The 13848-nt window shown below is 31.4% G+C and overlaps 1 protein-coding gene across 5 annotated transcripts in view; it reads left to right on the forward strand.

Annotated features, from left to right (window-relative positions):
• Nos (Nitric oxide synthase) overlaps positions 1-13848 on the forward strand; it is a 203947-nt gene that overhangs the window by 35794 nt on the left and 154305 nt on the right. For all 5 annotated transcript variants that reach the window (XR_013004646.1, XR_013004645.1, XM_076397284.1 and 2 more), the window contains exon 2: positions 9986-10119. Coding sequence is in view for 3 of the 5 variants with exons in the window: in XM_076397284.1 (XP_076253399.1) it covers positions 9986-10119 (134 nt within the window). In the remaining 2 variants the exon portion in view is untranslated. The remainder of the gene's footprint in view (positions 1-9985; positions 10120-13848) is intronic.

Genomic DNA, 13848 nt, shown 5'->3' on the forward strand with positions numbered 1-13848 from the left:
CAAACCACTCATAATCTTTGCTTAAAACTTATTAAAGGTTCATGACTAGTATAATATGTGATCAACTAAAAGCATTTTTTATAGTTTCTTTATTATTTTCATTAACCATAAAATGAAAAGTAAAATGTGTGAGAGAATCACGATGTAGCTAAATGCCCATTGTTCTGGAATTAAAGAAGTTAATCAAATATCTGGAACGCCATATTCATAAAGTTAAGTTAGATAGCTCGTGGTATATCAACTCATTGAAAGCTCTGTAATGGTCTCTAAGTTGGTCACTGGCCAGTTGGTAGGTTTAATGCCGAGGACCGTGGTTCGGAACCCACGTAAAACTATAGCTACAATCCAGAAAAACTCCTAGTTGGTAAAAAGGAAAATTTTTACATAATTTTTGTGATAAATAATAATTCTAATTACTTTCTAGAATTCTAATTTTAAGGATAATTTATTTAAAACCAAATTTTGATTTATAAATAATAAAATACTTTATTCTAAAAATATTGTAAACTAATATGCAGTTCAATAAAATATTATATTCATATTTGCGTTGTAGTTGAAGTTTTGAAAGTAGATTTTTTTTGTAATTGTGTAATCTGTAATTTTTTTACCTTACTTCAGCAACTATTGAAGATAAATACTCGATAACTTTTCGATACATTTCTTCGATCACCGATTTTTTACCTCTTTCGATGTTTATTCAAACCTTTTGAGTGATAAAGTTATTATCTATATTTTATTATATTTAAATTATATCATTAATTATTATTATTATCCTAAATCCTAACATATAGATTCAATTAAATTGAACCTTTTAGACAAATGTATTATTAAGACTATAAATTAGTTTTAAACTATTTTCTCTTAATTTGTAGCTTTAACAAACTTGTGAAAAATCGATACAATCGATAGCCGCTACATTTTCTCATCTTTCAGACAATTTACGGATTACAGCTTGAAAGAACGATGGATCTTTTGAAGGAAATCATATATCGAGATATTTTTTAATATCTTCATAAGAAGCGAAAAGCTACTGTGGCAGGTCATGACTCGTCGGAACAAGTACTGATTAGAAGGAGCAAGGTCTGGAGAATACGGCGTGTGGACTAGCACTTCTCGTTTTAATCTTTCCAAGAATTTTTCATTGGTTTCATACACCAATTTGTGGTCGGGCCTTGTCATTCTGAAGAATAACATTGTTTGCTCATATTCTGGTGGTCTAGTCGATGACGATCGCCAGTGATACTTTCATCGAATAATACCTTCAAATCTTCGTCATCAGTTTTTTTGACTGTCCAGAATGCTGTTTATATTCGGTATCAAAATCTCCACTTTTTAAACATAGAGCCATAAGCTTCACATAGTAATCGCTGACGTTCATCCGTTTTTTATTTTCATAAAATAGAACGAAAAAAGCAAAACTTCGCTCAAAGCCAATTTTTGTTCGGTACAATTTCAGACATTTTAACGCACTGAAATATGTTTTGTTTACACTTAATAGATACGAACGAAATAACACATACTAAAAAGTGAAACCTGCCAGTGAGCCTTGATTCTTCTATGAGGTTCTATGTTCGGTTGTATATTACTTTTAATGTATGTTCGCCGATTTCTCAGTCAATTATGAACGGATTATCAATATTCTTTTTTTATTCGAAAAAAAGAGTGCCCCATTGGAACCAAATTAGGATCAACAAGGGAAAGAGGGGAAATCGAGGGACAACTTCAAATTTCAAAGGCACGTACATTGTCTTCACATATTTTTTATCTAAAATAATTAGATATTTGGGTGTAATGTTATTACTGAGGTGATGTGACGGAAAATTGGAAATATTTCAGTGTAAAATACATTCATTTTGCTTTTTAAGCACTAACCATATCATATGAGAAGTCGTAGAAACATGGTAGGTAACTGTTTCTATGGTGTAATAGTTCGAACGTTAAGCTCACACGCAGAGGCCGTTGGTTCGATTCCCAACAGAGCAGCAACTTTCTTTTTTCTTGTTTGTTGGAACATTTGTCAAATTACCTAGGCTATTTCCAATTGTTATTTCTTTATTCCTATTTTTCCGCATATGGGTTATACTTTTACTTGGACTAGCCATTGTAATACTTAATAAATAATTTAATAATGAACATATTTTATTTTAAAACGTTTTTTTTGTGCTCAAAGTCTAAGTTTGATTATTTTTACATTTTAGCGACTTTAGATTATGTATTTTTTGGAGTCAGTTAATTTTTTTTGTAAAAATATTTTTTTAATTTTGTAAAAGATGGAGCATTTATATTTCGAAGAAAAAACATCGTCTAAAGGATGTAATAACTATTTTATATTTACAATGATAATAATAAAGGACATTAATTAATTTAAGAGAAGCTGCATTTTAAATGGATTAATTTTTTTTCATACAATTTAATACCTACTTTTTTTCAGACAATACCTCACTGATTGACGTTTAATTTTAAACCTAAAAAACTTAAAGTAAATCTAAAATAAAGCCCATTAAATGATTTATTAATTCCAATGTCAACGTGACAAACTTACCAACGAAATTACAAGAAGTAATTGGCACGTTCTGAATAAGCGAAACAACAATAAACACAAAAGAAACTTTCCCGTTTATAGTCTCTCTTGATTTAACGCTTAATTAAAATTGTTTTTCTGGCGTAAAGTCGAGTTATTAGCGTTTGATGATTTCGAAAATGTTGTTGCATTTTTATATCGATAACGTTGCAAGGTTTTTTATGACGCTATTATAGTTAGGATTAATTACCACCATTTAAAAACTGGTCGTTTGCCAATTAATTTACATTAATAAAATCTTACAATTTCAGCAAAAAGTATACTACAGAAGACATGGTATTTAAAAAGATTATTTAAAAATATCTATTATCTATAATTATAAACATAATTTTATTTTAATAAAGTACGATCTATTATTATTTACATCTATTTCTTTCTGCTGCACTATACCGATAACAAGAAACAGTAAGAGTTGAAAACATAGGACGTTCTGATCTAAATTATGTTTGTGCTGCAATGGTAATATTTACAGCACAATAATGTATAATATATTGGGGCAGTTAGGGTTTCAATCATAAATATTCAAAAATCTAATTGAAATAAACCTTGATAGAGGCATTTTCTACAACTAATAACATTTAAAGTAAATTGACTAGATTTATTGATTTTTTTTTTCATTTGAATGCAGATAGTTTGGTAAGTTTAAAAAATGACGCATAATAGTTTAAACAATCACACAACAAAAACATAGACATCACACTAAATGATGCCACGGCAGTTTCTCAACGCAATACTAAAATATTCGTTATAATACAGGAATCCACAGAAATTACTACAAATTAATAGAAATAATTCAAAGTATAGTTATAATTAGTAATGTCCTTCAAAAATTATCACTAATTAATAATTGACAGTACCTATTTATAAACAAAAGAGTAAAGGAAAAGTAACAGGAGGTACTAAAGATTTAAACAAGTAAGAAAATAAGTAGAATAATTATTATTGCTGATATTAAATATTTTACAAATATGATTATCGAAGTAGGCTTTTTTGTTTTCATCGGAAATATTTAATAAGATGTTAATAATAATATGAAATGATCGTCGTTAAATATAAATACCAACAGCTGGTTTGGTACCCGCAGCGGCCAAGATACTAGGACGATCTTCCTACTGCTAAGATACCACAGAGTTATGGTTGTAATAAATGGACTCAAAAGACCCGGGCGGTAACAAAGAAAGCGCGTTTTTTGCTCAAAATTAGCTTTATTAATCAACGTAATCTCTATCAAAAACCATACAGACATTCGACCGCAGCTCTAATATTTCAGTATCACTTTTGTAGAACGATTTATCTTTTACTTAAAATAGGCCTGTCATCAGTTACTGCTGTCCACTCAAATGACTATCGTTTTGATTCCGGAGTGAAGTGATCGATCCACGTTTTATCCGTCGTCACATATCGATACAAAAAATGCGGTTTGTTACATTTAAACATTGCCAAACACTACTCAGAATCATCAACACGTTCTTGTTTTTGTCCTACAGGGAGCAAGCGAGGCACCTACTTCGAACAGTGTTTTCTCGTAGTAAAATATTCACGAAAAATAAAGCCAACACATTCCTTTGATATATTTACGACGTTAGCTAACTCACGCAACTACACTTTTCGATCATTCAAATCGATTTTCTGGGTTTCTTAATGTTTTCTGGTGCCACCACCGCATTTGGACGTCCACTACGTTGTGCTACATCGATATCTCTAGGATTACGTTTGAAGTCAGCAAACCAACGTTTTATTGTTATTTCGGATGGAGCGGAGTCCTTATAATACTTTTCAAGCCATTGCTTTGCTTGAACAGTATTTTTTTCTAATCAAGAAGTGTAAAAGTGTAAGTAGTATTAGTATAAAATTAAAACTCGAAACTGTTTTTGATCCATTGTTTTGAAAATAACCAAAGTAGTGTCACTCTTAGCGCAATAAATCAGGAATGTATGAGTAGATTATCATAAAATTTTAACAGCTTTCTTTCCAACGTTAGTCCTAACTGAAAAAGTTGGAAATGCAATAAACGCCCTATGGGTTAGGCCCGGGATTTTTGAAAAAATTTCAAATTTATATTCGTAATTAACTACAGAGAATAGTTGAAAATCTAATAAAGGAATTACTATTATTAAATATGTCACTCTCTTCGAGAGATTTATAGATTTAATGCCGAGAACCATATTTTAACCATGCTAAGTACTACTTATCCAGTCACGCAATAAATCCAATTTTGGAGTGATATATATCAATTTATGTATACGCACAATACAAATATTAACTAACTGTATTGAAAAACTTTAATAAGAATGCCATAAAGAACAAACTAGAGTTAAATTAATTTTAATAAGTTTAAACAATACTTTTAAAACGTATCAGTTTTTAAGAGGACTTTTCAGAACTTTTATCCCAATCTTGATAAAAAGTTAAGTCTGTTTAAACTAAAATTTAACTAAACCCATTTAAGTTTGCAAATTGCTTAATTATAAATGATTACATTTCCTGAAAATATATCAGTTTAAGCACAATTATATACGGCTTTTTCTGAATGGCAAGTTTTATAATTTTAAGGATAATGTTATGTTATGCGACTGAATTAATTAAATAATTAATAAATTGGAAATATTTCTAACAAAGTACTAATTAAAAGTTCTTTTTGGATTTAATTAATATGTCAATAGGAGACTTTGGAGAATGTCGTCGAAAAAAGTATCAATATAAAGGAATTTCACTGCTTCTTAAATAAAGCCTACTATATCACGTGACTAACACATGATGTCAAATATTATTGACCCATAAAATTTAATTTAAAAAATAAACAAGTAAATTTATTTTCTAGTAGAAGTCTTAAATATGTTAAATCATATCCAAAATTTTCCAAAAAGTCCATAAATAATATAAAAATAAAATCAACTTTTGAGAGATATCTACATGTAATAAAACAAATACGTAAATATAAAAATAATAATTACTCAAATGACCCTCTAGTGAAGATGCTGTAAGTTTAGGTTCGTTATTGAAATATCGGTGGGGCAATTTGGGATTTTTAACTATATGTAATCGGATTCCTTCTATGAAAAGAAGGTCTCGTTGGTTTGGTTTTTATTCATCCAGTTAAGCAAAATTTATTAAGTAAATACTTACTATATACGATACTGCAAGATATATATACTCTAAATATATTTACTCTATGGACATTCTGCTCATCAGTGCTCGTTTTTGCATCCTTCACTTTTACTTTAATTACCATTGTATCTTTCGGGTGAGAATTCTGATATTGAAATTCTTCTCATAAGGTTAATTGTTGTTGATATAAATATAAATCTCGAAACCCTCTCAAAGTCTTCGCTCAAAATAGCCTTGTACAACTACTAAAACGTCGATTTTATTATTGTGGCTTTAAATTTTGTGTTTAGTATCTATCCAGTGTTCAGTAAGAGCTGATCAATACTGTTCTTTTATCTGTGTATTTATTATCCATCTCTCATCTACTAATACAATCCCTAGCGAAAAAAGTCATTAGTTAGTTCGGAAGAGCCATCAGCATTGGCACTAAAGCTGAGTATTAGTGGCCATAAACTGTTTTTGTGTTTATGGTTAAATCAGCAAGATGTAGTGTATTATGGTCTGCTGAAGCTGACTAAACTTTACTACAGATATCTCTGACATCAATTTTACAAACTAATCACAATATTGTTGCAAAAAAACTTGCAATAGCTAGTAACAGACACAAAGTAATACTTTTGCATGTCAACTCTCAACCCCACATCGCTAGGTTTAGGAAACATACATGATGGTCGAATCCTTGCCAAACCAATATCATTCTTTGGACATGGTGTTGCCATGTTGCCAGAATAATACGAAAAACTTGTAGAAAATAGAATAGTGTACCAATTTTTCTCATTAAATTTGTTTTTATAGTAAAGCACTTTGTATTATCCAATTGTGTCAAATAGTTTGTACAACAATTTTATACTTTAAGAAATTTTCAAATGGTGAGAGAGTGAAGAAAGCGTGCTTACCTGTTTACCTATTTCTTTAGGATAAATAAGTGTCTTTTATTACAAAGATTTTTTGTCGTGAAACTTTCTTAAACCATTTTTTTCTCTTTTTGGCTGATGATCAATAATCTGTTTAAGACATGAAATATTATCAATTTTCAATAATATAATCCATCGACTCCGAGCGAAATGCCTAAAAATTGACTGTGCTTGGTTCGCATAAAGAAAAAAGTTTCCGAAACGGGAAATTGCCTGGTTGGAGACGCGTGGAGAAACTTTCGTTGCGATACAGTTTACCTTTCCTTTTCTTCCTCCCATGAAAAAGTTTATAAGCGCGCTGAAAAAAAAATACTGAGTAATTTATTATTCGGGGAGGATATCTGATATTTGATATGGATATCTGTATTTTATTGCTACTGAATCTGACTGGCGTGGTATACCGACCGTTAATATTTGATCTGGAAAATATCTTAGTTCTAAAAACGCAGCAAAAAGCAACGCGCTAATTATATTTTGAGCCTTGGTAATATTAATTGTTGTTAGGTTTCATCGGACGTTTGTAATTGGAGTTTTAACTTACTTCAGAGCATACTTTGAATTGTTTACAGTAACTCGAAAATGTTTACTGTTGTAAACATTTTCGTTCAAGATAGGAGTGTATCCTTGACCAATCCGATATGTTGGTATAATGAATTTAATCGTAGCCGCAGTTCACTCATGGAGGATAATAGTGATGGTCATCAATACTCAATTATTGTACCAGAAGACATTGATGCTGTGCATGAAATAATATTTAAGGCTCGTGATGGGATGTGAAATTGAGTCATTCTTGGACACTAACATGACAAGCATCAATAAGATATTGAGTGAACATTTAGCTGTAAAAAAGGCTTCTTTACATTGGATTCCACATAATAAGACAAGAGCTCAAAAATAAACTTATCAATTAGTGTAAATGAAGCACAATCGCGGTATATTAAAGGCTGTATATAACATATACACAGGTGACGAGTCTTAAAGAAGACCTAATGATGAATTATGAACGGCATTCAACAATTTTTTTGTCATAAGTACTTTGTGAAATTCAAAATAATGCTGCGACAAAGACATGTAATGTCTGACAATTCAAGCTCTTATACATCGGTTGAGACAACTATCTATTTGACCAACCAGAAGTTATATGAAAGTTGTTATTTCCATTTCTGGCCTTGGCAGTTGCTATCTGAGATTGTCATTGGAGTCATGGTATTATTGATATTAAACTTCCTCAAAACCTTTTGAGTCTAATAACTATTTTTACAGTATCTTGAAAAATTCATATTGCGTATCATCAACATAATTCCTTATATGGTGATAAACAGTCATCTTACCCCACTATAAAAAATTAATATAATGAATTTAACCATAATTGATGCTCGCGATTATGATCCAGTTGATTATATTATTATATATAGATTATATAATTTTATTATCATAATTGATAAAGCAAGATTATCGTGCGACAAACCGTGAAGTTGAGCATCGTTTGGCATTTATGACAAACATCAATAATATATTATATCGTAATATGAACGTAAAAATATTTGTTTTGTTGTAAAACAATGCATTTAGGGTGCATTTTGCTACTTAACAGCAACATAAGTGTCATTAATATATGAGTACAAATCCTAAACAAAACAGAAATCGATTGTGTAGGATTAACTGGCAGGTCATCTGCTGTAAAACATAATGACTCAATAAGCCATGCTGTGAAGAAGCGCTTGATGCGTTCATACCGTGTGTTTTCGAATTAGCTCAGTAGACGTGGAGAAACTGCTACAAAAATTCGTTTCAACGTATAAAAAAGCATATCGATTTTTACGAAGGATATTTTGAAGAACGATAATATCAAATTCGACCATCAATATTTACTTTTTCAGTATTAGGACAGACATGTATTGTCTTTCCAATAAATCAAACAATACATCGTTGCCGCATCAAATTTGACTTTTGGTTTACAACCCCTAATCATTAACAATAATGTTTTGAAGAATTTTGTAAACGTTTGGCAACATGGCCCAACAAGAGTATCATCCCCAAATTTTCTAGACTGATTTTATAAAGCGTTTTGATCAAAACACACACGTGCTGTTGCAGAAATACCTCTGTCATATATAATACCAAGGTCTTCAATAAGATTTGTCCTTCAGTTATAAAATAGCGTCTTTGATTTCAAATATGTCTTGAAATAAACTACAAATATATTTTATTGTCAATATTAGCTCTCTGAACTTTTATATACTTTTTTCAGTGATATTTTTATTTGGACTCTCCTTGTATGAAGGAAATTATAAACAGCCTTATGTAGAGAAATTTTGATCTGACTATTTAGTGTTAAAATGTTACAATGAATCTTGTAGGTAACTAGATTAAGTAATAAATTATTTTTCAATTAAGTGTTAATTATTATTTGCAATTCCTTAGATAATTTATTTTACCTCATGATTTTCTTAGACAATGAATTACAGTTTTAGAAGTAGTAGAATAAACCCCAATAAAGTATGAATCAGAATTATTGTCGCCGGCTTGGTGGCGCAATGGTAAATGCGATAGGACGGTCCTCTTACTGTTGTGATAGCCGCGGGTTCGAATCCTGCTGGGGCACGCTCGTAAATTTATGTTTGTGATTGCCTTACTAGGCAAGAGTGTAAAATCCGACAAGGAAAATGATTCCAGTCACGCCAGTAACCAGGCTGGGTAAGACCGGATGTCTTCTGGGATTATTTCCAAAGTTGGTCACTCGCCAGTCGGTGGGCCTAATGTTGAGGACCGTGGTTCGGACCCCACGTTAAACTGTAGGTCCAGTCCAGATAAACCCACAGTTGGTAAAAGGAGACTTTAAAATATATTTTAAAAAAGATTTATTGTCAAATATAACCTAATGGTACAATTTGTACTGCCATATATTTTCCCAATTGGCTTAATGAACCTTTAGATCTGTATATCAAATATGTTTTACAGCTACTTTAAACTGTATAGATATAGGTAGTTTTGTTGGTCTAGGCGACAGGACGGTTCTCTTACTATTATGAAAGTCGCGAGTTGGAATGCTGCTGAGACATGGCTCTAGCCAATTTATATTTGTGATTATTTATAATTGTGAATCCATAGGGCAAGAGTGCAAAATCTGTCAAGAGAAGGCACGATATCTTCTGATCCAAGATACAATTCTACAATACACACCTACATTTACAATTTACTCTCGTTTATATTATCTATATACATAACATTAAGGTATATATTGTTTCGTAGTTATTAAAATAGACTACTAGATTTACTCTATATCACTAAAAAGCAGCCAAAGTACAGCTGAATAATGCTGAAATAATTTAAACTATAAATTGACAAATACAAATACTAATTACACAATTCTTATTTCCAGCCGGCACCATGCTCACATCAAGTCTGCCTTGGAAGTGTCATGGGCCAACAAGGCAAAAACGAGCCCAGAGACATAGAAGAGCTTCTAAGACAAGCAGAAGATTTTTTGAATCAATTCTTTACATCGAACCGAAGGTAAGTTATAAAAAATATTCAATTTGCAACAAGCAAATATGTAATGCGTTGAAAACAGTGAAAACTGTGATTAGGTTCGTATAAAATAAATATAAATACAGCGTGACTGAGTTTTATGACTAATAGGAATTAGCGCTAAAAATCAATTATGCATATTTATAAATATCTGTATATATTAGTAAAATATCCGCATTTAAAACCAATAGAATAAACACAACAAAGTGCAAAATAATACACTTTTTCATCACACTAAGTATAGTTATTACATTTTTAACACAAAACTATTGATGTGGTTAGTTCTATTTTTGTCAAATCGCTAATATTTATGATGCATTTGCATTGACCTATACTTATGTTATCTAATGAAATGCTCCATGATTTCGTATAACTTTTTTATCAAACAATAGGCTGGCCACCGCTATAATAGTTTATTTACTAACACGTAATTGATGATGGTAAAATTTGATGATGATAAAGTTTATGGTAAATGATGATGGTAAAGTTTATTTAAATTAATGGTGTTGTAAAGTGATGTGATGTAGGTAAAGTTTATTTAAATTAATTAAAACTATAGATAAAATTATATAAAAATTTAAAATTAAATAAAATTTAAATTAATTAATTTTATTGGTTCTGTGAGTGTTGTAATATTGGTGCTGTGTGAAATTGTGGTTCTAAATATACACTATATAGGAAATAAATACTGTGCGAGATTGTTACAACGTTGCCTTTTTATCTGTACTGACTACAATGTATTGTTTACATGCAAATTTTGGACAGTACGGTACGACAGCGGACAGGCCTCATTCTGGAAGACAACAGACGTCTCGTAATGCTGAAAATATGGCTCTGGTGAGCGATAGTGTTGCAGAGTCTCCAGAATCATCAATTTGGAGACATTCCTAGTTACACATTAATGCACGCAGTTTAAGGAGAATTTTGAAAACTGATTCCCGTACAAAATTCTATTAGTCCAAAAATTGCTACCGAAAGATCCTGATCAACGAGTTGGGTAGAGTAATGCAATCCTAATTTTCTTCTCAGTGGTCACGTCAATAAATAGAACAGTCGGTTTTGGGGAACACAGAATCTTAAATTGATTATTGAAAAATCATCGCATCCACTAAAAACAACTGTATGGTGTAGTATTCATGCTGGAAACATCATTGATCCCTATTTTCTATAATGACCAAGATGTTGCCGTTACTGTTACTGCTCAACGGTACCAAAACATGATTTGAAATTTTCTTGTGTCTGAAATGGAAGAGCAAGAACTAGAAGACATGTAGTTTTAGCAAGATGGGGTCACAGCACACACAGCTCGTTAAAGAATTCTATTATTGAATGACGTTTTTGTTGAAGAAGACTAATTCCGCGAAGTTAAGATTTAACATGGCCGTCCAGATCTCCGTATTTAACAGCACCAGACTTTTTCTTATGGTTTTTTTAAAATCAAAAGTGTACGTGAATAAGCTCCAAATTATTAAACATCTTGAAGACAATATTCGCCACGAAATTCAAGAAATTCAACCTCAGATGTTGCAGGATGTTATGAAAAATGCCTTAAAAAGAGCCGAAAGTTGCATAGCAAACCGCGATCACCATTTAGCTGATATAATGTTTCAATCAAAACGAAAAAAAAAAAATTTAAAGACCAAAAAAACTTTTCATGAAAATTAAACTTACTTATCTTTTCTTTGAGCAAAGTTATAGACAGCCCATCATAAGTATTTGATGGCCTACGATAGTGGATTTCTTTGAAGCTAACAGCTGTATATACTCAATAACTCAATAATTCTAAACAGAAACCTGTTATTTTACACAGGAAAGTGTTAAAACCATCGAATCTATATTAATATTTTGCATTTAATACAAAACCCATGAAAAAACGTAATGTTATTTGACCTAAAAATATTTCGTAACGGTACTCCATATCACAGCGTCATATTTTCTCGAAATCAACTACTCTATTCTAGCACTTACTTTAAATATATATCAAAAAGCCGTATTGTTTCTGCACTATATTAAACTCTCTGGTAAATTTATTTCGTCATAAATTTATTTCCAATCGAAATTAAACATATTTCTGCAAGAAGCTCGTTCGCCAGCTGAGCTGTTTCGTATAATTCCATCTCCGCATGATATGCCCGTAAAACTCTATGGCGCGCAACATTTACAAGGTTTATCTCCAATTCAATTCCGAATATGTTTCCGCTAAAAGAAAATTGATAGTTAACGTTATTGGCCTTACAATACCTGATCGTTCTAGACTTTAACCATATATCGTGGTTTTAATAATAAGTTTTATAGGAGATTTTAGCGATGTTAGACATTGTATGGTGCTGGTATGTAATGTTATTCAGCAACTGAAATACTTGTCTCGACATAGATTCAATATAGTATAACGGCGAATTAATTTTAAGGGATTTTTAGATTTATTAAAGGTATCTTACTTATATAATTTATAACACGTCAATTGAAATGTCCCCGGCCAGACACATAGATGGCGCTTCTAGAATTAAATCCATACGCTTTTTAGTTAGCCGTAATCTTGAAAAGATGCGTGTATAAATTTGACAGCTGACGGATCATTAGTTTGTGAATTATAGCATTTTGAGTGAAGCAACTTTTGTTATTGTGAAAAAAATTGATAAAAAGAATTTCGCGTGTTGATAAAATATTGCTTCTTGAAGGGAAAAAATACAGTTGAAGCAAAATATTGGCTAGATGCCGAGTTTCCGGACACTTTCCCAGCAAAATCAACCATCAAGGATTGGTATGCTAAGTTTAGACGTGGTGAAATGAGCATCGAAGACGGTGAACGCAGTGGACGCTCAAAAGAGCTTGTTACTGACGAAAACATTACAAAATCCACTAATTTATTTTGAAACGGGTATACGCATGTAATAATTTCCACTAACTACCTTGAAAAAGGAAGGACCATCAACAAAGAGTATTGCATAGCTTTATTAGACCGTTTGAAGGACAAAATCGCCGAAAAACGGCCGCATTTGAAGATAAAGAAATAGTACCTAATAAAAAGTGCGGCTTCACCAAGACAATGCACCGTGACAAAAATTCATGAATTGGGTTTTGAATTGCTTCCTGATCCACCGTATTCTCCAGATCTGGCGACTATTTTCTGTTCCCAGATCTCAAAAGAATGCTCGCTGGGAAGAAATGTTCGTCGAATGAAGAGGTGATCGACGAAACTGAGACCTATTTTGAATCAAAGGACAAATCGTACTACAAAAATGGTAGCGAACAGTTGGAGGGTCGTTATAGTCAGTGTATCACCCTTGAAGGGTATTATGTTGAATAAAAAAAACTGATTTTGGCAAAAAAATGTGTTTTACTATGGTAGGCCGGTGATTTTCCAATTGACCTGTTACTGTAGAGAGCTATTAAAATAACTGTTAAATAGCTTTACTGTAAAATAATTTTAAAAAGAATTTGTGGATAATTTTTATTTTTTGTAAACTTAAAAATTCTAGTTGGCTCATTTTCGAATAATTGTGGAGACAGTCTACTTCTCAAGCAATCAACTGTATATGGTATACTCTTGTTTTTAGATCGTTTTCTATGGTTTCTCTCCAACAGGTTTCATCAAACACGAAAACATTACAAGGATGTATTAACGGTTGTTGTGGCATCCTAAATAAATTACATCATTTTTAATAAAATATTGGAGAGAAACTTGCAGAATTTCCTTTATGTTTCATATAGTCA

Source organism: Rhynchophorus ferrugineus, unplaced genomic scaffold, assembly GCF_030347505.1.
Source record: "Rhynchophorus ferrugineus isolate W39M unplaced genomic scaffold, kcgeb_rfMv2 rfM2, whole genome shotgun sequence".
NCBI classification, from domain to species: Eukaryota; Metazoa; Arthropoda; class Insecta; order Coleoptera; family Curculionidae; genus Rhynchophorus; species Rhynchophorus ferrugineus.